This window comes from Neodiprion fabricii, chromosome 2 (assembly GCF_021155785.1).
Source record: "Neodiprion fabricii isolate iyNeoFabr1 chromosome 2, iyNeoFabr1.1, whole genome shotgun sequence".
Taxonomy (NCBI): Eukaryota; Metazoa; Arthropoda; class Insecta; order Hymenoptera; family Diprionidae; genus Neodiprion; species Neodiprion fabricii.
In genome coordinates this window covers 33784126-33809022 of record NC_060240.1, presented here as the reverse complement: position 1 = coordinate 33809022, position 24897 = coordinate 33784126, and the positions used below count along the sequence as shown (strand labels likewise).

The following is a 24897-nucleotide window of genomic DNA, read 5'->3' as shown; positions in this document are numbered from 1 at the left end:
TTACAGGCATGGTTGGAAAAAAAAAAAGAGTTAAACAGTGTAACTCTGATGCACGCGTAGCAGTTCTTGGAAGATTTACTTTGAAGATCTCTGTTCTGGTTTACAAGATATACTTTCAGTAAGCACATATGACGACGATGAATGGACGATGGCTCTGCGTAGACATTCCCTGCCCCCATAACCGATATTTCTGACATAAAGCTAGTTTGGGTTGGTATACCTCAAATATATTGCCGCTATTAAGTAGCGACGGAGTCACGAATGCGTGACGTTCGTCAGTTGCTAATAAAAGTTCGTTTTGCGAGGTCAGAGACTAATCGGGAACGAAAATGGCTTTGTCCCTCGGGTATCCGAAGACCAATTAATGGCGGATTGACCCCCAGTTGCGGTCTGATATTGTCAACGGAAAATGCGGACAACGTAAATTGGACTAATGAAAACATTACGAGGTACCCTGTAGTGTGTACCTGCTATAATTCGTCGATGATTAATTACAAAAGCGACGATCGATATTTCAATCTGCTAATTGAAACTTTTCCGAATGATTCAGAAGATTCCAGATACGGTTTTTTTTTCTCAAATCCACAATTTTATAAAATTTGACATGGAAGTTATTTATCGCAGAAAAATGTCAGCCAATATTTCAGGAAATTCTAATAACCATAATTATTATAAATGCAGAGAAAGGATGAAATTATAAGCAAAACGTAATTAAAATGCAATCAAGCCGCGTATGGCACTTGGAGACGAGCTACTTGTATTTCGATTCGACGCGGAACGCCAAACGCGATAAGGCCATCTGGCAGCGGAGTAAAACATATTCCTACTGAAGATTGCAATGACAACACATGATGACGATCATTAAGAAATGCTGATTGAACTCATTGAGCAGCTATCGGCTATCCTTTTTCCAATTGACAAAATGAAATCATTTTTTAATGTTTTATGACCAATTCTCATGCTGCCGTAACTTTATTTTTTTTTTAGACTTTGTTTTCTAAAATGCGGTAAAGACCCTTGAATCGTACTCTGAGATTCCTTACCAAACTCTGGGAAATTCTGATGTTGTTTTAAAAATGTGTGTAAACGACGGCTGAAACAGTTTATTGAAATTATTTATATTCGTATGTTATCGGCCGGAGCGACGAGCATCAAACCGCAGAGTTTGCAAAATAATAGGTTGATTTGCTATCTGCTACGTAAAAATTTTAATTATTAGTGGACATTGTATTTCCATTAAGTCTAGCTCTGTGAGATTAGCAAATACGACTGCGATGATAGTCTAAATTTGCAATCTGATTGTGTAAATAATAGAGGTTAGCTATTTTAAACTTCAGGCACCATATGACAAATTAAATAGTTGGGGCGACAAATTTGAACTTCTCTCGATCATCGAATATGATAGTTCATTTTCTTTGGTGCCAACAGCCTCTCACTTCTTTTAAACGAAATCAAATTTTTTACATTCTCATGATCAACTTTTACACACCAAAGGGTTCGCTACAGTTACGACATATTCCATATCTATTTAAATCGTATTTGTTATTTTGCGTAATTGTTGATCATGGCGCAATGAGATTCGCATTGCGCTCAAGCGTTACTTTAAATTGACTTAAGTCCACCAGAATATTGATTTCTTGGGACTAAATCGGATTCCCAGAACAGAGAATGTCGCCATAGTTTATAGGTCGAAACAGAAATGGAATTCGGTACAGATGTGCGCGTTTTTACCAATTGTTCAACGACGCATCATATACGAATTTTGTATGATAATTATCTATCGTGCAAATCCTGGTTTAAATATTGAAAAAATGGCTACCAACGAAATCTTTCGATAAATTGTTGGAAATATAAATTGTGTAATTATCTAACGCCTGCGTGTGTAAAGCGAATTGTCCGGCAACCAACATTTGGTTTCAAATTATTTGATGAGCGCTCCGCGTGGAAATAATACGTTATTATTTTTTAGACAACTGTCCGGAATTATCAAATACGCAGACATTATGTCATGTATATTAGACTGATCCGAATGCAAAGACTCTCTAAAAATATCGGAAAAAATCAGAGATTATCCAAAAATCTCCAATCTTAATTTTGCCGTGATTTTTTCCGATTAGCGTAACCCCAGGTAAACTCTCAGAAAAGTCCGAAACTGCAGAGATGTTTTATAATGAACAACAGAACTGCGTAAAAACCATTAAAAATATTCGATAGCCACGAGTTTTTCCCCGCAAGAATTTTCTTCAGAAGTGTAAATTTCTGCTATCATTCGACTGTGTCACACTATCAACTTATAAACACAAGATTCACGGGGTCAAGTGTCGGAAGGCGTTACATTTGCAGTTCTTCGTAATGTTGACTGGAACACAAACGAGCATAGTCCGAAACTTTAACGATATGATAAATGAAGTATCTTATCAATAAATAAACACCCTTCTCAATCGTTGATTATAATATTATACGTAACTCTGTATTATCGAAATTCTGGTGCGATGAAATCTAGAGGACGAATAGTTGCTATATAAACCGCAGCCGCACAGACAATAAGCACAGTTCGACAAAATGCGTACACAATACAGAGTGGCTGCGTTATTCGCGTTTTTGGCGGTTAGTGCCGCGGCTCAAGGTAAGAACCTCACAAATCTAACCTTAACCCTAATAGCTTAATTTAAGTCATCGTGATTGGTTGAGAAGATTGTTTCCGAATCTTTCGTAGTCTTCGATCAACTTCACATAACTGACGTGCTATATTTTCTTCAACTATTCATTTTCAAACATGCCTCAACATTGGAAGCTATCTTGAAAATTTCTTACCCCAGTCACTTACACGGGGTTACCCCAGCCAACTTTGGAACGTTATTACTTTACACAACATTACGTTATGCAAAGTTACGACTTGAACAAATTTCTGAGACAAAATTTAACAATTCAGAAATAGACTCCAACGATGGAGGATGTGGTAAAAATTCTTCAAGCAAAGAAAGTAAAACAATATCCCATACATACATGCGGTCTCAGAGACCCCAAAGTTTTTTTTTAATAATTCTACAATTTACTTGCACAAGCAACTCTGATTCAAGCACGCTGACTTTAAAATTATACGTTAAAGTTGGGCCTGGGGTCGTCGGGACCCCGTGTAAGTGACCACGGTTAAAATCACTACTTCTTTTCACAACCACACAGCTTTTATGGTTACATTTCTATACCGTTTTAAATTATTCATTTATACTTGCCAAAAAGTTCAGGCGAATTTAATTTGAATTTTTATTTCTTGAAATTTAATTATCATTCCATAGTAGTGTGATATGACATCGATTTTTGTCCTACAGGTAAGACCCGGTATGATTTTTAATACCGCTCGTATTGCGTAGAACCAAAAGAAGCAGTAATACTAGAAAATTGTCTACTGTCTATGAAGTCACTCAACTATCTACCAATGATCTATCTTTTCCGCGGTAAATGATGAACAAGACTTAAGGCGTGATCTGTTTTTCTTAAGTAATGGCACAAGCGATAGTGATAAGTAGTAGACAGACGAAAGCGTTCCGCATACGGATTCTCCTGATGTTGGTAGTTATGATTATTAGCCATATTCAGATGGTATATCAGTACAGACATTTGAGGACAAATGTTTAGTCTCGAGGGTATTCAGATCAATTTAGCGTGACTCTAAATTTATTGTAATCTGTAAAATGATAGAAGATGCAATCAATTTCGTTACGATAAATCCGGCGAATATTTATGCTGTCTGCATGTTCCTGGACATCTAATGCAACGTTAACCACCTCTATTGGATCACAAAATCATATCTGCACTTCTTAATATTACAGGTCACGGTCATGGCCAAGGAGGATTTGGAGGCCATGGTGGTTCTCAAGGAGGATTTGGAGGCCAGGGTGGTCATCAAGGAGGATCTAGAGGCCAGGGTGGTCATCAAGGAGGATCTGGAGGCCACGTTGGTCGTCTAGGACGATCTTTAGGCCAGGGTGGTCCTCAAGGAGGATTTGGAAGCCAGGGTGGTTCTCAAGGAGGATTTGGAGGCCAGAGTGGTAACTCAGGAGGATTTGGAGGCCAGGGTGGTCATCAAGGAGGATTTGGAGGCCAGGGTGATCATCAAGGAGGATTTGGAGGCCAGGGTGGTCATCAAGGAGGATTTGGAAGCCAGGGTGGTCATCAAGGAGGATTTGGAGGCCAGGGTGGTCATCAAGGAGGATTTGGAGGCCAGGGTGGTCATCAAGGAGGATCTGGAGGCCAGGGTGGTCATCAAGGAGGATTTGGAGGCCAGGGTGGTCATCAAGGAGGATTTGGGGGCCAAGGTGGTCATCAAGGAGGATCTGGAGGCCAGGGTGGTCATCAAGGAGGATTTGGAGGCCAGGGTGGTCATCAAGGAGGATTTGGGGGCCAAGGTGGTCATCAAGGAGGATTTGGAGGCCAAGGTGGTCATCAAGGAGGATTTGGAGGCCAGGGTGGTAACCACGGAGGATATTAAGGTCAGGGTGGTCGCCAAGGACGATCTCTCGGCCACGGTGGTCCTGAAGGAGGACTTGGAAACCAGGGTTGTCTATAATACATGATGTATAGTGAATATTAAAGCAATCAAGAATCCAGTTGTACTTGTAAAGCTCGTAATATATACTGACTATAGATACAGATTTCATAAATGTTAATTCCTAACACTTTTTCATCTATTTGTCGCGCTACATATGGTCCAAAAATGGCCGACCGAAATCAGCATAAACCTCAAAATTATTAAAGTAAAATTAACTCTTCATTTCTTGTAGTAACGAAATATATTCCTAGGGGTTATAAATGTTTGTATTTATTCGTTGAAAACCAGAAATCATCGAAGAGCAAAATGTTTATCTAAATATGTTTCAAATGTTTTGAAATTCAAAATTTTGAATACAAATCATACATTTAAATTATCTCCTTTTTTAAGTGTTCCAAAGTTCAACATATATCTCTCGAAAACTCCTTTTCTTACGTAATTCCTCGCCACATTCTGCCTCGGGCCGCGAAATAGCTTTGTCGGGCACTGACTTAGTTATTGGCTTTATGATTAGTGAACACGGCCATGAGTGAAACTTGCAATCTTACTGTGTAAATAGTCGAGGTTAGCAATTTTCAACTTCAGGCACCAGATCAAAAATTAAATAGTTAACACAGCAATCTCCGACGTCTCTCGATCATTGGATCATCTCATTCCATGACTTCAAACGGCCTTTTATTTCTTATAAACGAAAACAAGTTTATCACACCTTTATGATTGGCTGTGAAATACCTAACGGCTTCCCATAATTATAATATATTCCATATCTATTTATAAGGAGTTTTATGCCTCGCATAATTACCGATCATCCAGCAATGTGATTCGTATTGTACCCAAGCGTCGGTCTGAATTCACTCACGACTACCAAAATATTGGTTTTTCGGGATTAAATTGGACTCCCACAGCAAAAAATACTGCCATCGCTTATAGGTAGGAATAAAAATCGAATACTGAGTAGGTGTAGGTGTTTTTAGAATTTGTTTAGCGACGCTTTGCAAAAAAGGTGTACGACAATTATCGATCATGCAAATCCTGGTTTAATTATTGCAAGAATGGCCGCCAACGAAATCTTTCGGTAAATTATATTATATATTATTCAATATGTTATTGAATATTGTTAGCTCGTACAATTGCCGTACGAATAGAATGGACTATGCGCAGCTTAAAGAAAGTGCAATTCGCCTATGAGCGTCGACAAAGTGATAAACTGGGAATAAAGATAAACCAGTGATCCGTAGGGAGCAAAGGGGCATTGCCACGAAGCTTGCGTAAGACTCTCCTCATTGCGTATTCGCCTCCATTATGATTCGTTTTTTTTCAATTCCAAATTCAACCAGAATTAGATAATATTGTTTTGCATAATACGTTGAGGAACAAGTAATAACATGTAAAGCTTACGAATTTGTATATTTACAGTTTCTCAGAAGCCTTTATCGCATGAAAACAACCATTACGTACAGAATTATGAGGAGATGCAAAATATTTGCTAACAATTTCGTGGAAGTGCTCGAGCAAAATTTTGAGAGGGTCGAGATATCCGGTCGACTGTACACGTTGAATTGCTAATACCTGTAGAAAAGGTTTATGAATTCAAATAGTACCTGTCTTAATGTTCGTTACGACACCTTGGTGACAAAGACGTAACAGGAGTCTGGGGCTAGGAAATGGAGACCAGGGACCTGTCGGGGATAACTCATCTACCTTGGTTTTCGAGGTGGACGAGTTCAGCGAAGTTTCGCCGATCAAGGTAGAAGCCGAGGAAGTTCCGCATGCCAAAGAGTTTGACCGAACCATATTAAGTTTTAGAAGCCAGGATAGCAAATACTACGTTGTAAATCGTATGTTACTTTGATATTTCGTAAACAAATTCTAGTTTGCCATGCGTGTTCAGCTGCGTGATATCATTGGATCATAGGGGAGAAATATGAGAATTTTGACATAATGTTATTAACGCATCAGAAAGCGCAATCAGTTTACTGCTTATCTAAATTTCTCCATTAAGATCACTGTCAGCAAACTTCGTTTACAATTATTGATTGGTATATTACACGTAACGGTGTGCTACTGAAATCCTCATCGGGGAAATTTGGAGAACAGATAATAACTATTTAAACCACAGCCGTACAGACAATGAGCACAGTTCGACAAAATGCGTACACAATACAGGGTGGCTGCGTTATTTGCGTTCTTGGCGATTAGTGCCGCAGCTCAAGGTAGGCCCAACTTCAAAACATTCTCAACTGATACTCTTAAGCCTCACAAATTTAACATTAACCGCAATAACTTACTGATTTAACTCATTGTGAGTGGTTGAGAAGGTTGTTACAGAATCGTTCGAAGTCTTCATATGAGCCTTTCGGAAAACAATCGAAACAAATTCAGGAAATATACTATACCCATCTATTGCTCGAAGTCACCAAACCCAAAGTTCTCTCTTTTGCCATAGCAGTTATCCTTTGAAAATCATTTTTAGTGCCTCCACTTCTACAGCCACTGAAATTGTTCGGTTACGTTTTCTAAATCGTTTCAAATCATCGCGGACACCGAATCAAATATTTTCACATTCATCCTTAAGCAAAACGTTCACAGTCGATCTGAAACGCCAAATTGTCCTGTCAATCGACCATTCTATTTCACACATCCATCATCTCCATCGACAGAAGTTAATAATTTCTGGGGGGAGGGGGGGCTTTTACTGTATGCAGCAAAACCAACTGCTGTACAGAGTAGATTCATTTTTACTTTGAAGAGCAACTTTCACGCACAGCAGAATGCTGACAAAACACCAGAATCATTGACCAATCAGAGCATTTTTGCTGCTGCTGCATCCAGGTGTTTTGCTGCACGTGAAAATGTAACTTGGGTGTGATATGACATCCAATCACATCACATGGGTAAAGGTCGGATAATTTTAACGGCCACTTTTACTGTACAGAATTGTACAAAATTGAAAGAAGCAATGCTCCCGACAATAAACTTGAATATTCTACACGCCTATGCTGCGATCTTGACTGTCTGTAACATCGATACATAATTGCACATTAGTGGTCTATAGAGGTATGAAATTACCTTTCACCTCCGTCAAGAAAATAAGCACGACTGGGGGACAATCTGTAAATAGTAGATTGAATAGTAGTAAATAGATAAAAGCGAACACATACAGGCCATACATGTAAGGCCAACATACCTGTATAAATTACATGAGTATCGAGCTGGCATATAGTAACAATGTCAAGTATAAACATATTTGGCATTAAATTCGGAATCCCTAGGTGGGCCTGGTGACCGAAGAAGATATGCAGCCCAGGGCTATGGCCTAGGAATATTTGGAGCCCGGGGTGCTGTCGGAGGGGGAATTGGAGCCCAGGGTGGTGTTGGAGGAGGAATTGGAGCCCAGGGCGGTGTCGGAGGAGCAGTTGGGGCCCAGGGTGGTGTCGGAGGCGGAATTGGAGCCCAGGGTGGTGTTGGAGGAGGAATTGGAGCCCAGGGCGGTGTCGGAGGAGCAGTCGGGGCCCAGGGTGGTGTCGGAGGCGGAATTGGAGCCCAGGGCGGTGTCGGAGGAGCAGTCGGGGCCCAGGGTGGTGTTGGAGGAGCAATCGGGGCCCAGGGCGGTGTCGGAGGCGGAATTGGAGCCCAGGGTGGTGTCGGAGGAGGAATCGGGGCCCAGAGCGGTGTCGGAGGAGGAATTGGAGCCCAGGGTGGTGTCGGAGGAGGAATCGGGGCCCAGGGCAGTGTCGGAGGCGGAATTGGAGCCCAGGGTGGTGCCGGAGGAGCAATTGGAGCCGTGGGCGGTGTCGGAGGAGGAATTGGAGCCCAGGGTGGTGTCGGAGGAGGAATCGGGGCCCAGGGCGGTGTCGGAGGAGCAGTCGGAGCCCAGGGTGCTGCTGGAGGAGGCATCAGAGCCTAGGGTGTTGTCCAAGGAGGAATCGGGGTCCTGGGTGGTGTCGGAGGATTTGGAGGCCGGGGGCGTGTAGTAGGTAAACGGTCAGTGAAGTCACCAAGCAGCCTAGGTTTCAGAAGTGGGCGAAGTTCCGCCGATCAACGCAGAAACCGAGGAACTTCTGGAGGCCAAGGAGGTCGACTAGACCATATTAAGTTTTAGCAGCCAGGATAGCAAATAGGATGGTTACGCCGGTCATCTGACAGTTTTATGGCTACAAGTGTTGCGAAGATTTGAATATACTTATTTGAAATTTGTAATACATGATGTAGAAACGTAGTACATAAAAAATATTTACATGGCAATTCAAAAGAATACCATCAACCAACCATAGTCACATTTATCTGAGACATTCTCGTGCCTTTGTATATTAGTATTTAGTGCTTGCATATTAACTCTGTCTTTCGATCATAGTAACCTCTAACAGATAATAATTCAGAGAGAATACCAACACGCTGTCCTTATTGATTGATGAAAACGGTGTTTGTAAAATTAGTTCTGCACGATCTAGGAGAATAAAAATAATTGCAAAAATTGAATCGGAAAGAGTACCTTCCGTTACAATTGCCCTATTTCCTTGATTCTGTAAGCATTCACCTGGCCTTCGACACCAAGATTCTTTGGCCTACGCCACCTGAAAAATTATACAAAATTGAGTGAATAGTTGCTGAACCGTTAATTTTCAAATATGCTCGGTAGTGTCAGTGGTTACAGTAACGCACGTACTCCGGTAACGATGATAAACTTTTAGGCATTCCACTAGGCGGCTAGTCTCCTCTGCGATATTATACCATCTTGATGGTTGATAACCGAATGACTTTTTAGCTGGTAACGCTGCAAGATCAGGGAAGCTCGTTACAATCGTGGTACATACTCACATGTATGACATGATATTTTTACCATTTACAGTGCACGACTACTGTCAGGGCAGTACCAAGTCGTACAGTGGCGATACCTGAAGTAAGTTACAACGCTACCTGGCTGTACTTACTGCTGTGCATTTTACTCAGAAAACGTACAGATTTGAATGCAAACTGTTAAATCACAAAATGAGTACTACAACGCCACCTCAATAATGGCTTCTCAAACAGAGATAAGAATTCAGCTAATGCGTGAAGAAGGGGGGCTTTTACGGCATTATCCACCGACGCGTGAAAAACATGAATAGTTAAACATGTACTTGAAGCAAGGGATCATTGGCTTATTGGCGATATTATCGCTCTGCGCCCAAATTGAAGGTATTTGCAAGCTCAAAGTATCCTTAAATCGCGTTTAGGGATCTAAAAATGTGTTTTTTTTTAAATCGCTGTCGTTGTTCCGTAATTTATTATTACAAATGACGCAGTATCAACTTTCTCATTGTTGTAACTGTAATCAGTCGAATTCTTAGACAATAAAGTAAGCATGAAATTCCTTATTATGTTGATGCGATCAGCGATAATTGTACAACTTTCGACAACCAATTTATTCCGATTCGTGCTGTTCGCTCGAATGTTAAAGTTAATATTCTGCGTGTTTAAATGCGTGTGTTGCTTTAGATGAAGAATTTGGCGAGTCGAAAATAATGTTTTATAGACTGAAAAAAATAATTTTGTGGACAACGAAGCTGTAGTGAAAAATAATCAAATCGCTCTGTCGTGGAGAATTGATATTCTCCAGAAGCAACTCAAATAAGATAAGAACAAGAACAACATTACCGAGTGACCTGGTGTTTTGATCAACATGCGACATATCTTTCGAGTGCGTGACCTTTTCGTGATAAAGACCAGAAAAATTCTTATCTCCCTCGTTTCATTCCAACGAATTCATCTAGTTGAACCGCTGCATTTGTTTTAAGCTCGATCCTACGGAAGAGCCGAGGTGGAGAAGGATGACGTTTCCGAAGAGAGTACTAAAACCGGAACTCTAGCGGCTCCTCCACTGGCAGAAGAGGTCACCGGCCATGTTACCGATAAACCTCATAGGAGCCCCAGAAGTGCTGATTATGCCGGCACACCATTGCATGGTACCGAGTTTGCGCCTCATGGGGGCGGCGGAAGCTCAGGTAAACGGGTGGATAGTAATCCCCATTTTCCATACGAATAACTGCTTCTTCTCGTCTTCTCAGCAACTCGATTGCATAGTGTAACTTCAACTCTCCTTTCGGGTATTGGTAATTCGGTAAACGCAGGTCGCAAGGTCGTAGAGATTATTCTTTACAGGCTAAGAATTTGGGATGTTGAAATCTTTTCTTCACTCGCAAATAATGATTTCGACACTTTTAGACACTCTGACCAGTACGCGCGATTATCGCACTGGGTACCGCTAACAAACATTACACATTCTGAGTTGTAATTAACAGGGCATGGATATTACGGAAATGGAGGTAGCAGTGGAAACACTGGACTCTACCCAAATCTCGGAAGCTTCGGGAATATCGGAGGCAACGTGAACACACCGAGGTATGGAAATTCCGGTGGTTACGGAATCCCGGGAGGCAATACGGGCAATGTAAATTATGGGAGTAGCGGAAGCTACGGTCACCCCGAACCTTTTGGAGGTCACAACACTGTTATGCCAAATGCGGGGAATTACGGACGGCCGGGATTTTCCGGGGGCTACAATGTTACTCCTGGAAATACCGGAAGTTACGGAAGACCTGGTTTCCACGGAAGCCATAACGCGACGCAAGGATATTACGGAAACTACGGACGGCCTGGATTTTCCGGGGGATATAACACGACTCCTCGAAATACAGGAAATTACGGAAACTACGGTCGGCCTGGACTTCCCGGGGGATATAACACGACTCCCCGAAACACAGGAAGTTACGGACGCCCTGGATTCCAAGGAAGCCACAACGCGACGCAAGGAACTTACGGAAATTACGGAAACTACGGGCGGCCTGGACTCCAGGGAGAGTACAACACGACTCCTGGATATACCGGAAGTTATGGACGACCTGGTCATCATAGAGGCTACAATGCGACGCAAGGAAATTACGGCAACTATGGACGTCCCGGTAGCGTTGGCGGCTATGATAGAAATCAAAGAATTTATCGGAGGTAGATCGAGATAAAAAAAACATGCAAATATTACTCAAACATCTTACACGTTACGACTTAGAAAAGAAGATTTCTGCTTAGGAATTTATATACACACGGTTTTCTATGTATTCAATTCGCAATTTAAAGCCTGAGACAATGAATGAATACTCAAACTGTTTAGGAAAGAAAAACGGTGATACATATGATTTCATATTATGTAGTCGATACATTTTTGTTATATCGACACCTGCCTGTTGATTAATATACTGTTTTCAAAAATCTCATTTCGCAAACAACCGGCCTGACATACGTTTCGTTTACTTCCTGTACGACAATTAGAAGAATGAACCAAATGAAATTACGTTGGGGGTCGGAAACCTTTCTTCATAAGTATGAAAATTGATGATTAACATACTTTTGAAAAAATGTTGCATTGAATTATTCCAAAAATCAATATTTCATTCACGGCTTGAATATTGCACTACCGTGCTTACATGTATAATGCATATACTATATATTTTATACATATATATATATATATATGTATATATATTTCATAACTTATTATTATTCTTTGAAATTAATATCTATCGGCTATGTATCTTTTGTGATTCGTATTTGAAGTCTAATTACAATATGCTAGAAGATATACATATGTGTGCACATATATGTACGTAATTTGAATTCACGCAAAAACCAGCTATTTCAAGGTTTGATTCGAATCAAGTTTTGTCAAATTTTTGTGGTATATTTATATTCTCATACCTAAATACAAGGTTTTTATTTTATTACAAATAATTTTCTGTTCCATTTTGTGTTCCCTTCTGATGTACTTTCTCGTAAATACATTTGTAAGAGATTTTACGCCAACTAATTGTAAGCCACGTGTTTCCAACGAAATTGCTCAATGTTATTCAATTTATAGACTCTGTACCCTTTGACAGATAAAAGAACGCGCATATTCATCTATTAAGGGGAATTTTTAATTTAACAAGCAAAATGAAAATTTCAGACAATTAAGAAGTCGAGGGAAGAAGGTTACTTAGCCGACATGCGAAACCCGCTATATAAATTTTCTGCGACACACGTTAAGAGGTTAACTAATTTAATTATAACTGTACAGAGTAAATGGCATGGTCGCTTTTGTCACACGCTTGTCTCTTACTGCACATGTTGTGCGGATCTATGACTCGGGAAATTGCATATATTATCTTTCACAGAACACGGCATAAGGCAGTGCAGGAATGCTTAGAAAAACTTTAATACATTTACGCGGAAACGATAAACTTAGGAGGCATCTATAAATTATAATTCACATCTTTAGTAGCTTGCAATAAGCGCGTTGGCTTAATGAATTACGATTCGACCGATTATTAAACCGGTAGAGAGTTCACTGCGAGTTTTATCGCTTTTTGTTCTATTTTTTAACATCACTTTCAAAATTTTGAGATCCAGTTTATCGAACAGTCGGTCTTACAATTAATCGTAAGAACCGAGGTGCATCTGACTTTGGTATATAAATTTATTGACTTGTTATCAGTTCAGGCCTGAAGAGCTTTTTAAGAAGGCGTAAATACCTAAAGCTAAGACAGTAACGACGGCTATAGTTCTGTAACTTCCGACTCTGTAAGGCAAGCGTGGATGAGGAACTGCAACTTGAAGCCGACTCCGACGTTCACGCTCTTGACGATTTTTCTCAGCCGCTCGCTTCCATTCTTGCTCCTTCCTTCGCCTTTTGTTGTCATAGTCTCGAACATCATTTTCTATCGAGTCTGGCGGGTATTTTCGGTACAGGTCCTTAGCATCAACCAGCAAATTTTCAAACGGCAAATCCTCGGGCAGCTAGAAAAACAAATGAGTATGAAACGAACTTTTCTAATTTTCAATAATGTTCATCCAGTACGTTATTCAAGTAATTTGCGAAGAATTGAAATGCAGGACGAAAAAGTGACTGACGAACTTCTAGTTAAAATACATCACTCGGACTACATCATCAACGAGACAGTGTACGATGCGGGTAACAGCTTACCGTGCAAAGCACTTTGTGAGTATGTCCCATATCAGGCGTTGTGTTGAAAATTTCGGTAGACCTATGGGCGACTATTACTGTGCTTAGATATAACGGCATGAGCGGGGGGCTTCCAAGAAAGTAGTCGAACAATCTGTGCAGTAATTTCCTATGCTCGGAGTACTTGTGTGCGTACCATGTTGTGTATTCGGCAAGAGCAAAGTGCGGGAATAGTTCCACACTAGAAAAGAAAAGTTGTTCGACGCTTACAACAAGGGTTTCGAGTAGTTACAGTGGCATTACCTGTTAAAAAATTGCCACCTACTTTTCCAAGTGTTGCAATAGGGTTGGGTGAACTCGTTCTAGTAACGCGAATATAAAAAACAACTCTTGGTTGACCTTCTCCATCGTAGCTTCCATGAACCTTTGAAGAAATCTTAGCGATATTTGTTCTAAAACTTGTAGCCCACGTTGAAGACCCATCACCATGAGGACTGTTGCTGCTACGTCATTGTAGCCTTGATAATAACTGTAAATAGATGTTGAATCAGTCGGCTGTCCCAAAATTGCATAAAATAATTTCCATTCATCTGTTCAGACATTTTTGACCGTTCTTCTAAAATTATTTGTAATTGCATAAAATGGTACGTGCTTCAATTTTTTATGCCTATGAAGCACCCAGCATATCATCTGTGTCATTTCATTCTCAAGTGCAGTGGTCTCATCCTCTGTCGATTCTTGTGGAAAGTGACTCGTGCTCCTCACTACATCCTTCAATATTTGTTGATAAACCTCATTGGGTATTTTAGTGTGTACTGTGTCCAATCCATTCACTGGATCAGGCTCTCTGTCACTCAGTCCTAAGAGCCGAGGCCATAGCATCCTTCGTATATCATCTGCAGATAACTTTCATTTACAAAATTTGGGTAGAACAAACCCATCTTCATCAATGTGGAATCAAGTATCCTTTTATCATGATATATATACTTTTTAAGGAATTATAAGAATTGGGATGTGGAAACCAAAACAAAACAAGAAAATAAAGCAACAAAAACTGCTGGGATTTGATTCCTTTTCTAATTCAAAACTTATCTATATTTTGAAAGTATATATATGTGTACATGATTCACATCATTATAAATTTCTGATGCGGTACCGTTCATACTTAGATCCAGTTTTCGTATTGAATTTGGATCGCTTCAACCTGTGCGATGCAATGACTCACGAATATGACCTTTGATCTAACTACAATTCATAAGTTTAATAAATAACTAAATTCAGTCAGCATACTGAAAACTTTTTTCCAAAAGAAATATATAAAAAAAATATCTCCATTCAAAAAGTATTTTCCTTAGGCAAATACTAATTGCAGACAAATGTTAAGTGATGCCACTTGAAACAACAAAACAGTTTAGAGTAGAGAATATTTGAATATTTACATAGCCATTTAATCATCGCTAATGCTCCATTAACATGATTAATGAATTTTTTTCAACGCAAACGCACCGTACGGGAGAGCGCTCAATTGTGTGAAACAATAGGGCTTATTATAACACGCTAATTTCGTTTGACATTAAGAACACATTAAGCATTTTGTTGAGTCATCACAAGCTAGATGCACAATAATATGATAGTACCAAAACTAATAGTCAATATAGCAAATACTGGATGCACATTCATGAGAGAACGAGATAAAATAACACATTTATGGTTTGCACGATTAATGGAAGGCATTGAAACAAATAAACGGCTATTTAACAAAATATTTCAGATCCTGTAATCACCGGTGATGTAACGACAGCTATTATCACTCTGTTTTGTCGTTCGCTGACGATCTACATTTCGTATTGCATCGAACAAATTCTGGATCTTATTTATTTTGGACAAATTAAACAATGTCTGGTGATAATTACCATTAACGAATCCTTCGCTACTGCAGCCGAGCAATCTTAATTCCCCAAAGGTGAGGTCTGGCTTCGATAGGCATCCTCGAACGATGTTAATTTTCATGCGTTCTCTGGCGGTGAGTGATTCTAGATTGTCAGATTGATCCGAAGGCAAAGTGTTAGAGGGATCTAAGGCTGAAGCTGGAGATTTGACACCGTTCGATTTACCTGGTGATTCAAGAACCTCAATTCCAGGTATTCTAGGGGAAATTTCACCGTCGCCCCAGATTTTCGTCGCGTCCGAAGGAAACGAATTGAGTCTTGCGTCAGATTCCGGCGTCGATTCCCCTTTTTCCGTCCTCTTACTCGCCTCGGAAAGACCCAATCCGATATTCCTCTTCCGAAGATTCGACGGGGCATTTCTAACCAATTCACCGACCGAATTGTCCAACGGCCCAGGAACAGGTTGCACCAGAGGTAGATCATCTTCGTCGGTTTCCATTACGTGTTGATACCAGTTTTCTCAAGGTCATATCAGGTGTATTGACGCGGTATCGTCACTGAACCTATCACCACCGATGATTATCTTCACTTATATTTCACGATTTTAACCAGAACCGCGGCCAGCTGTGCGCCAAAGTCTACGATACGGTGAGTGGGTATCGTTTGAAAGTGACAGATACACGCAACGAGGTGATTGTCATGATTCGAAAACAAGGTTACGTAACGGTCCGCGTTCCGCGTCAGCTGAACCAGGCGCGGGAGTTGTTTGATTTACGGATCACTTGAAGTCCGCAGGTGTAAGACCTTGGTAAGTTTGAATTCGTCAGAATTTTCGATGCCTACATTGAATTTAGTTGCCGAAAGTGTGAATTTTTTATTTTTTTCTTATCGAAATTTGTGCAACAATTTAGAGCAAGGAAATTTGATCAGCTGATTTGTATTTGTTTTCTAATTTACCGGATGACCCGGCAAGTTTGTATAGTATTTGCACCAACCATTCGGAATGTTCTTTGAAAAGTAGATCTTATGATATTATTCACTGTTATTAACTCTCAGGTTTAATGAAATCTGCTTATTTGACTGCAAACTCGGAGTAGTAAGAATTGTGTTATTTACAACCTTCGAAGTCGGAACCCTTGAAACGATCAACGATTTGTAGGTTGGTAATTTTTTTAATTATCGCTTTACCCTCCGAGTATAGTTCGGCAGAGTTCGGTAGAGGCTCGGGTATAGTTTACACTTGTAGCTACATTGAAATTTGGGAAGAATTTTAAGTGGCGACGGAAAAAAAATGTCAGATGCCACTAGTTCTGAGCTTTATCAGTCAGCTGAAGTTTGTCAATTAATCTAAATCTCGAAGTAATTACATCATGGACATCGATTGTCACAAGAGGATAGGCGAAAATTACTATGCTAACCGTTTACATTGAACGGTATAAACGATACAACACCCGCGTCAATAATAATTAGAATAAGCGAATTGATTAATTAAATTGTGTTAAAAATGTGCGACAACGGTTCAGCGCGCAAGTTCAGTATCGATAATATAATAACCCGAAGAAATGCAAGCGGTCATTATCACCCCGAGGATTCAACAACGACACATCCGGCAGCAAAAAACTCATCGAAAAATCTCTGCTGTGATGATCCTCCCACAACGATACTAAACTCCCGGGAATTAGGGAGGTTTCTAGGCCTTCGAATTTTGCAAAAATTTCGTTCCCGTGAATTTACGTGCCCAAGGAGCAGGAGCGACGGCGATCTTTTCCTATCAAGCCGCCACAAAATCGCCGAGAGATACAAAGACTTCGAGGGATCGTCTTTCCCGAGCGACTCCGACATCACCGTCATCCGCGTCCAGAGGAGATCCAGGGTGCAGCGCACCGCCTCTCGCGTCTTGGAAGGTGTCCTGGGGGATGGTTATCACCTCGCCGCTTCCCAGTCGATGGTCAATCTCGCGACGATGATCGAGGCTCGCACGGTGTCGCCTTTCCAAGAGGAAGGCCTTGTTCCCCTCTCTTCCTGGGACGCCTCGAGCGAAGTCCCGATAAACACCGCTTCGGACACAACCGTGCAGAGATCGTCGCGCATTTCGAGCTACTTGGAGGATCTGCAGTCTGGGTTATCTCACTTCGAACTCACGTCGTTTGCGTCGATCAACGATCGACGCGTTTCGCGACAGGCTGCAACCTGCAGAAGGTTGTCGAAGGTTGTGAGCCCCGAGTACACGCTGGCCTTCGTTGAGACTCCGGCGGGAAAGGATTTCGACAAGAAACTGGCCAACAGCAAGATGAGTAAGCCGGCCGATGTCACCGATGATTCGAACGAGTTGATTTCGGTCACTGCAGGAAAAATTGGCGATGATCCAGAGATCGTTAATAATGGTCCGCAGTCTGAATCTATCGATCATAGCTCACCCTCCAGGACAAGAAGGGATGACAAACTGTTCGCACGATTTTCGGCCAGTGTTCAAAGGGCTTTGCGCAGAGCCGTATGTTTATCCTGTTTCTCCGTTAGAGAGGATAAAGACAAATTAAATAACGATGATCAGATTTTGTGACAATTGAAACGGTGATAGTACCCATTTAGAACTATGAGCTTATTTTACTTGGATTTATTATTATACTGTGGAATTCATGGATACGTATACCTATGTAGTCGCAAAGTATACTACGTATTATATTATTCGTGATAACGACCATCGAGAACTGCGGGTGAATAAATGTTCGACTAACATTGACAACGAGCTTGGTAGTGATGTAAATTTCACTGTTGCGATAGTAACATGAAAATAGTTTAATGAGTAATGTTTTCTCACACTTTCGCAAGTGTCTCAAATTTGACCGCTCCTTTTGTACTACGTCGACTTGATATCCTTAGACGCGTGGCAATCGATAAGCACAGTAAAAGCAGAGTAGCGGACCAGACACGTGCTTGAAAATGGCGGCACGACGTTGTGTCGTTAAGTGAGTTGAGGAGGGTGTAACCGATACTAGAGAAACTCGGATAGGCTAAAAGGCAAGTGTAGGCGATCAATACGAGAAAGGGAATTACGCGGTAAGCTCAGCTCGTCATTCCTTCCACTAATTCGAGGCGAATTCTCAAAGACATGTGTCACGACTTTTTAGGCTATCGCTCACCGCATCTGACAAGAAACGCCGCGGAATACGGAACGCGGTAATAATGGCGGTCGATTCAAACGAGGCGGCGTACAGAAAGGCGCAAATAGAATTCGTCACCAACAACCACGGCACTACAGCGAGAGAAACATTGCTGATGTTAATGCCGAGCGTTTGCAGCTTGTTGTTGATGTTAACGACATCATGCATACTCGGGAAATACCTGAATCGCGCAACAAGATTCATTTTAGAATTCCTGATAGTAATAGTACCGACAATTCTATGCTGCACGATTTACTCCGATGCTAAAATATCCGTCTGCCTAGCTCTCCTCACCTTATCTTGCACAAATTTTATGTTAATGATCATCATGGCAAACCCTACAACAATTGGTAATAGTCAGCCATCACGAGTAGGAACTCGCCATCCTTTTATAACAAACTTCCGAGCCCTGACCAACCTGTTGACTGCTATTTGCATATTGGCTGTCGACTTCAAAGTATTTCCACGTCGTCACGCAAAGACTGAAGTATATGGTTACAGCCTGATGGATACAGGCGTGGGATTTTTTGTAATTGCAAATGCGCTGGTCTCTCCAGAGGCAAGAGATTCTGGCGATCGTCGAACTTCAGGTTTTTTGACGACTGCTTCGAGAAACTTGCACGATTGCCTGAGGAGCTGCATTCCTCTTTTGATTTTGGGTTCGGCTAGATACTTCTCTGTCGAATATCTAAATTATCAGAAACATGTAACGGAGTACGGCGTTCACTGGAATTTTTTCATCACACTAGCTGCGGTGAAGATCCTAACAAGCATTGTAACTTCTCTGATAACTCCCAACCGTTCTTTGCTTCTTGGTATTTCTATTCTTGGCATGTACGAGTACTTACTCAGTCAGAAAACTGTGAAAAAATGGGTTTTCGGACACTCCAGAGAAGGATTCTTGAATGCTAATCGTGAAGGGATTGTATCCACTCTGGGCTACACAGGGCTTTATTTTATTGGCGTTGTCGTTGGCAGATTGATACACTCGACATACCTCAGGGCAAGCAGAGCACAGACTGGTAGATCCACATATTTCAATTTTACCATATTCGGACGAACTTTCGAGGCTCAATACAGTGAATCTATGATTCTCTGTGTAAAATTGTCTTTAATTGCGGCACAAGCATGCATAGCCACCCTTTTTCTAAATGGGTACCGCAGAACTTCTCGAAAGCTGGCTAATGCTGGATATTGTGCTTGGATGGTTACTCTGTCCACAGTTATGTTGACTTTGTTGTTGCTGATCGATATTATAGCAGATATTTTTAAGCAGGTCACATCGAAGAATAAGAACGTTACGCAAGTCCAGAATCAGATCTCTAGTATACCTGAAATTTTCGAAGCAATTAACTATAATGGCCTAGCTTTCTTTCTCATCTGTAATTTTCTCACTGGCGCCGTAAATATGACTGTTAGAACGCTGTATGTACCAGATATTGAAGCTGTCCAAATTATCACTGCGTATATGTTGGCAAGTACCGGCCTATTCGCAGTTTTGTTCAGATTTAAAATACAAATTAAGTTGTGAGATTTAACGACGAGTTACTGCTCTTAGGATTATCTAAGTCAACTGAAATGCATTCTTGATGTTCAAATTTGGTGCCTTCATAATTAAATAATTCAGTATGCTAAACCATCTTCTATTCAGGTATCGTGCAACGGTTAAAAATTATATTCATGTATTCATTTCTAAAACATTTAAATATACATGTATATAATTAAGTATGTACAACGATTTTTTATATAAAAATAATAAAAATCATTTACCTAAATAGGAATCAGTAACGTATATGTATATGCAATGCATTTTGTTATCACTTATGGCAATCATTTGAACACTGAAGTGACGACTTGTTTTCTAAACTGTAAGCAACACACTCAGACTTAAAGCAAGATACGAATCCATCATTGGGAAATAATAGTTGTCTCAGTAATGTAAAATCGTATATAAAACCTCATTTATCATCCAGATTCAGCACACGATTATTGATATTTTCGGATTAATGGATTACTTGTACACTGAATTAATTGTGTTCTACATATAAATAGTATATCTTCCCGTTATAAATGGTAACTATTGTTAGATGCTCACATTGACCAGGTTTGATCTAATTTTTTTTTTTTTTTATAACTCGTCTTTGGGCACATTTTTGTAAGAGGTAATATTTTTTTTTGATGATTGTTTGATGAAATCTTTGAACGCTTTATGATTTTTAACATGCTTTTCTGCAACAGTTACGAGTCGCAGAAATTCCTCGACATCAAAACTGTAATTTGTAAACTTTGCATGAGCTCCGCCATCCGGATGTGTTCCCTGGAGAAAGAAAACAAATAATGAGAATCATGCTTCAAATTGGCAATTTGAGAAAAAAGTTTTTAAAGCTTTGAGAGTGTTAATTTCTTACAGGATCTTCTTGAACCAACTTTTCCAGATTTTCCCATGTCAAGTACTTCACACCTCTTAATCTAGCAAGATCTTTGTAGCAGCTTGGGTCTTCACAATTGTATCTAAAAAATTAGTACATTGGGATTTGAAATATGTACATATAGCTTTATGAATCTATCAATTCAAATGCGTACGTAAATGGAATAAAAAATCACTGACATTTCAAAAACTGCAGCCCACTCTGGCAGAAACATCAGATGTGTAAGCCCAGCACCGTGTATTCCGATGAAAATATCAGTGTTCCTTGTTATCCGTAGTTGATTTTTGAATGACAAATTCTTGTTGTAAGTTACCTGCACGGAACGAAATTTATGTCAAGAATGCATTATTTTAGTAAGTTAACTTCAATGCTCTATCGACTTTACAAACCTTTCTAACTTTATAGTTGGGATTCCTTTTCAAAGCCTCAACAAGATCATCCTCGTTGAGTATTCTCCTGTACTGTGTGTCTCTGCTCAGAAGCGTGACTCGAATATTCGAATTTTTTTTCTCACGCCTCTGTACATTCAATCTGTGCAGAACGTGGTCGCTGAACGCTTTGAAAAGACCGCTTTTTTCACATCCGTAAATCTGTTTATCGACGGAATTAGTTTGTTGTATGTGAAAATATCAATTAAATAAAACACACACTTTCGACTTTGTTAGACAAATAATAAATTTACCAATGGCGTGTTGTAGTAGAGTCCGAAAATCATTCGTGGTAACATCGGAAATATTATATTCTTGAAGCAGACTGTTTCCCCTCGAAAGGTCTTTAAATCCCATAACGGATTGCTGGTAAATGCAGCAAAAGTATCTTCAAACGCTGATTGATAACTGCAGATATAAAGTTTTTTTCAGCATTTACAGACCAAGTGAGATTGGTGCTACGGTTAAACGTGCTTTAGTTCAAAGAGAAAGTGACCTATAACTCTCCCATATCAAAATATGATTGTCAGTATCAAAAGTTGACGGATGCGATAAATTGACGTGAAGGGATGCGTAGAGGTTGAAAAAGTCACAGAAGTGGTGGTACATGTTAACTGCTGCAACAAAATAAATCGTCAAAGAGTATTTCATTCGATTTGGTCACCGCGGAAATGGGCGTAAATCCTTTCGTATTATATTTCGAAAAAACGTACTGGCGTCAATTTTCATGAGAAATGTCGGTTTTTCAATAACCACGTCACAATCCCCTTCCGGTATTGGACGTCTAGCCAGTTTTCTAAAGTTTCGAATTTCTGGTCCCCACGACTGCAAGGGACTGATATGGTCTGCATTTTCCTTGAGTCTACCTTCGTTTAATCTGATAAACAAAGCACGAACAGATATCGGTTATTTTTAGTTGCCATATTTGTACGTAGCTCATCATTCGTACAGTAATTATAGAATTAGGAAAATAAAAATACAACGTATTCAGTGTCCTCACGTGCAATAGCCACCGATTTGACCTTCTTTCAAAACGTCCATCTTGTATCTTATCGGATCCCTTCGACTAGCGAGATCAGTGAAATTGATCATAATATTTCGGCCTCTGCAGAATCTCATGTGATTCGAACACTCGAGCGATGAATCGTCCTGAGAATCGAAAATGTAGAACATCAAAAAAGATTCATAAATTTTAATGCATTCGCAAACTATGGTAGCTCACGAGAAAAAGAGGTTCGCATAATATCCTCATCTCCCTTTTTTGATCCCGGACATAGCCGAAATCACCCTGTGTATAAAACGTGTCAAGTTGGGCCTGTTTTGTGGCTACCCAACCCTTGTGATCTCCCGGACATTTTGGTATCGAGTAAGCGTTTTCCGGCTTGCAGTTGTCCTCGTATCCCCAGCACGCTTTGCTGTCCAGGTGCTCCTGAGGCAAAAAAAGTGATATCAAATAATACAAATTTTTTCGTAATCGTTATTCAACGCAGATACTGTTATTTCCCTTTTCCATTTTCCCCCGATTTGAATAACCGCGCGCGTTTTCATTGCCAGGAAGACTCGAAGGTTCGATTATTTCATGCAAGAAAACCATGAAAAAGCGCCCCTCATCTTCGCCGTATGAAAACCTGTATTTTTTTCAAGATTACCACACCAGATAAAAGCTTCCTTTCATTCACTTCCACGTAAGTAAAGAAACTTGTATATAAATTTACTTGCCTTATAAGGACAGTCCGGATCGTTTCGACACTTTTCGGTCATCGACGGGAATGAATTGAAGTAAAACTTGAGCTGATCATCGGGCAGATTGATGTTCGTGTAATTATCGGCAAGAATTTCCGGCGGTACCGAAGCGAGAACGAAGATAATTACGATGTAATTAAAACCCATGCCGGACATCGGCCAGACTGGAACTTTAACAATTTTCCTAATTCACTGGAGGCCTGGAAGAACGAACGGTTGGAACCGGAAATTATAGCTGGATTAGTATCTCGTAGAGTTATAATACACGCCTTTTTGCGTTGGCGGTTATGTTTATATATGTATAGCGATGATGATATTACAGATGTGAGAATATGTAACGTGACAACTCATTTATAGGTGGGCGATCAGAGTGTAATATTATAGTTATAGGCACGTGAAATCATCAAATATTTGCGCGAACCTTCTATTCACATGTTTGGTGAACACGTTTCGATAGATGATAATGAAAGTCGATTAAAAATTATCGAATATATTGGCGAACGAAATGTGCGTGATTGATAATCAGCAATTGCAGTCTAAATTATCACCGGTGTGATTTTACACTGTCTGATGTTCACATATAATAATTTGTACATAAATCTCAGACGAGGCTATATAATCCTTGTAGCCGCGACTGAAATTATCCTCATTACAGTTTTTAGATTAACCCTCGTTAGCGCAGATGCGAGATGGATTTGCTTTCACTAAAGCTGAGATCGTTCAGGTATAATTCAAATCACGGAACGTAGAGATATATTCTACTGAAAAATATAATAAAAAGGATATCCACTTATAATATATATTTCCTACTGGATAGATTTTTTATTTTTCACTTATAAATCGCAAAATGCAAACATTAACGTAACCTTCGGCCACGTGGAAATAAAAATATGCACCGTTTCAAAAACTATATTTTTAATAATTCATCACCTAGTTTAAGCATAGAGTTATTAATTTATCTCAACTAATCGAACTCAAGCTATTTTTAATAAATATTGATTAAATGCGAGTAGTAAAATTTACTTCTAAGGTTCGCTTTATTCGTAAATTTCGTAATCTCGGTTGTATTATAGCATCACCGTTAACGCCGTTGCCGTCATTTGGTCACGTTGTACTTATACTATACCAATAACTACGGCGTGTATGAATTTCTTGTGACTGTAGTCTTCTTTTTGGAAAAAAATTGTATGTGATCATCGAACGTTCGGTTGATAAAACAGTCGGCATCGGAGTGGACAACAGTTATTTCAAATGATAATAAATGAAAACAATTCGAAGTCATAAAGTCTGGGAGAGGAAATTATTTTCAATCGAGTATGCAACTCACCGGCTGGCAGAACGAGACGAAAGCCGATCCCGTGTGATCTTTGACGCGGGTATTTCACACGCGTAAAATGGTAGAATGCTCGGATACTGCCGCATGTCATACACCTCGCCTTTCACATTCGGAGCCAGAGAGCCAAGCACAGCTGTTCGACGCCTCCAATATGGCCACTACCCATTGAATACACTTCTACGTCGCGCTTCGATTCTTTCAATTAAAGCTCACTAAGTTTGACGCCTTTTTTTTTATGTATTACGGACTCAAATACATATCAGATCGTCTGCCCATCAGGTCTGAAAACATCAGGGATCGGAGCTGGTTTGTCAGAAATATTATTTGAAAACTGCAGAAAGCGTTCAAGGCATATTCGAAAACCTGGAAAAAGTGTCTAAACAACCCC

The 24897-nt window shown here is 40.1% G+C and overlaps 6 protein-coding genes across 12 annotated transcripts; 4 read left to right on the top strand and 2 right to left on the bottom strand.

Moving 5' to 3' along the window:
* Positions 1–2470: 2470 nt before the first annotated feature.
* On the top strand, positions 2471–4810 carry LOC124175542 (glycine-rich protein 5-like). Of its 3 annotated transcripts, none has more exons than XM_046555910.1 (3): positions 2471–2626; positions 3831–4010; positions 4041–4810. In XM_046555910.1, exons 1-3 carry the CDS (start codon positions 2563–2565, stop codon positions 4487–4489), a joined length of 693 nt encoding a protein of 230 aa, XP_046411866.1. In that variant the 5' UTR covers positions 2471–2562; the 3' UTR covers positions 4490–4810. The 3 variants fall into 3 exon arrangements, with proteins under 3 accessions (XP_046411866.1, XP_046411867.1, XP_046411864.1); XM_046555911.1 differs by having other exon boundaries at positions 2472–2626; positions 3831–4400; positions 4461–4810; XM_046555908.1 differs by having other exon boundaries at positions 2472–2626; positions 3831–4810.
* A 3172-nt stretch (positions 4811–7982) lies between these two features.
* On the top strand, positions 7983–8998 carry LOC124175629 (glycine-rich cell wall structural protein 1-like; the record flags this gene model as incomplete). Its single annotated transcript, XM_046556028.1, has 1 exon — positions 7983–8998. A coding segment is annotated over one exon (474 nt), but the record flags the coding sequence as incomplete, so codon positions are not given.
* A 581-nt stretch (positions 8999–9579) lies between these two features.
* Positions 9580–12488, top strand: LOC124175541 (glycine-rich cell wall structural protein 1.8-like). Its single transcript, XM_046555907.1, has 3 exons — positions 9580–9727; positions 10327–10533; positions 10831–12488. The coding sequence occupies exons 1-3, from the start codon at positions 9664–9666 to the stop codon at positions 11535–11537; spliced, it is 978 nt and encodes a 325-aa protein (XP_046411863.1). The 5' UTR covers positions 9580–9663; the 3' UTR covers positions 11538–12488.
* LOC124175537 (TBC1 domain family member 20) lies at positions 11758–16135 on the bottom strand. 2 transcript variants are annotated; one of them, XM_046555900.1, is made up of 6 exons: positions 15638–16135; positions 15437–15556; positions 14176–14419; positions 13849–14052; positions 13545–13764; positions 11758–13357 (listed from the first exon to the last, which is right to left on the bottom strand). In XM_046555900.1, exons 1-6 carry the CDS (start codon positions 15909–15911, stop codon positions 13052–13054), a joined length of 1368 nt encoding a protein of 455 aa, XP_046411856.1. In that variant the 5' UTR covers positions 15912–16135; the 3' UTR covers positions 11758–13051. The 2 variants fall into 2 exon arrangements, with proteins under 2 accessions (XP_046411856.1, XP_046411855.1); XM_046555899.1 differs by having other exon boundaries at positions 15437–16135.
* A 2045-nt stretch (positions 16136–18180) lies between these two features.
* On the top strand, positions 18181–20364 carry LOC124175535 (GPI-anchored wall transfer protein 1). Of its 2 annotated transcripts, none has more exons than XM_046555895.1 (2): positions 18181–18430; positions 18541–20364. In XM_046555895.1, the coding sequence occupies exon 2, from the start codon at positions 18596–18598 to the stop codon at positions 20102–20104; it is 1509 nt and encodes a 502-aa protein (XP_046411851.1). In that variant the 5' UTR covers positions 18181–18430; positions 18541–18595; the 3' UTR covers positions 20105–20364. The 2 variants fall into 2 exon arrangements, with proteins under 2 accessions (XP_046411851.1, XP_046411850.1); XM_046555894.1 differs by having other exon boundaries at positions 18182–18469.
* A 305-nt stretch (positions 20365–20669) lies between these two features.
* On the bottom strand, positions 20670–24837 carry LOC124175533 (EGF domain-specific O-linked N-acetylglucosamine transferase). 3 transcript variants are annotated; one of them, XM_046555891.1, is made up of 11 exons: positions 24501–24837; positions 23150–23373; positions 22653–22859; positions 22431–22579; positions 22144–22307; positions 21927–22047; positions 21685–21838; positions 21392–21592; positions 21182–21315; positions 20982–21084; positions 20670–20890 (listed from the first exon to the last, which is right to left on the bottom strand). In XM_046555891.1, the coding sequence occupies exons 2-11, from the start codon at positions 23327–23329 to the stop codon at positions 20702–20704; spliced, it is 1602 nt and encodes a 533-aa protein (XP_046411847.1). In that variant the 5' UTR covers positions 23330–23373; positions 24501–24837; the 3' UTR covers positions 20670–20701. The 3 variants fall into 3 exon arrangements, with proteins under 3 accessions (XP_046411847.1, XP_046411849.1, XP_046411848.1); XM_046555893.1 differs by having other exon boundaries at positions 21927–22044; XM_046555892.1 differs by lacking the exon at positions 24501–24837 and adding an exon at positions 24197–24263.
* Between the last annotated feature and the right edge of the window lie 60 nt (positions 24838–24897).

Excerpts from the sequence above, each read along its gene's own strand:
- LOC124175542 (XM_046555908.1), top strand. The coding sequence starts at position 2,563 with ATGCGTACACAATACAGAGTGGCTGCGTTATTCGCGTTTTTGGCGGTT. Across the intron at positions 2,627-3,830 it reads GGTTAGTGCCGCGGCTCAAG|GTCACGGTCATGGCCAAGGA; the intron begins GTAAGAACCTCA and ends TTAATATTACAG.
- LOC124175541 (XM_046555907.1), top strand. The coding sequence starts at position 9,664 with ATGTACTTGAAGCAAGGGATCATTGGCTTATTGGCGATATTATCGCTC. Across the intron at positions 9,728-10,326 it reads GCTCTGCGCCCAAATTGAAG|CTCGATCCTACGGAAGAGCC; the intron begins GTATTTGCAAGC and ends ATTTGTTTTAAG. Across the intron at positions 10,534-10,830 it reads TGGGGGCGGCGGAAGCTCAG|GGCATGGATATTACGGAAAT; the intron begins GTAAACGGGTGG and ends TGTAATTAACAG.
- LOC124175537 (XM_046555899.1), bottom strand. The coding sequence starts at position 15,911 with ATGGAAACCGACGAAGATGATCTACCTCTGGTGCAACCTGTTCCTGGG. Across the intron at positions 14,420-15,436 it reads TAGCGAAGGATTCGTTAATG|ATGATATACGAAGGATGCTA; the intron begins GTAATTATCACC and ends AGTTATCTGCAG. Across the intron at positions 13,358-13,544 it reads CTCACAAAGTGCTTTGCACG|CTGCCCGAGGATTTGCCGTT; the intron begins GTAAGCTGTTAC and ends TTGTTTTTCTAG.
- LOC124175535 (XM_046555895.1), top strand. The coding sequence starts at position 18,596 with ATGGCGGTCGATTCAAACGAGGCGGCGTACAGAAAGGCGCAAATAGAA.
- LOC124175533 (XM_046555891.1), bottom strand. The coding sequence starts at position 23,329 with ATGTCCGGCATGGGTTTTAATTACATCGTAATTATCTTCGTTCTCGCT. Across the intron at positions 21,839-21,926 it reads TTGATATGGGAGAGTTATAG|TTATCAATCAGCGTTTGAAG; the intron begins GTCACTTTCTCT and ends TTATATCTGCAG. Across the intron at positions 21,593-21,684 it reads TCTACTACAACACGCCATTG|ATTTACGGATGTGAAAAAAG; the intron begins GTAAATTTATTA and ends GTCGATAAACAG.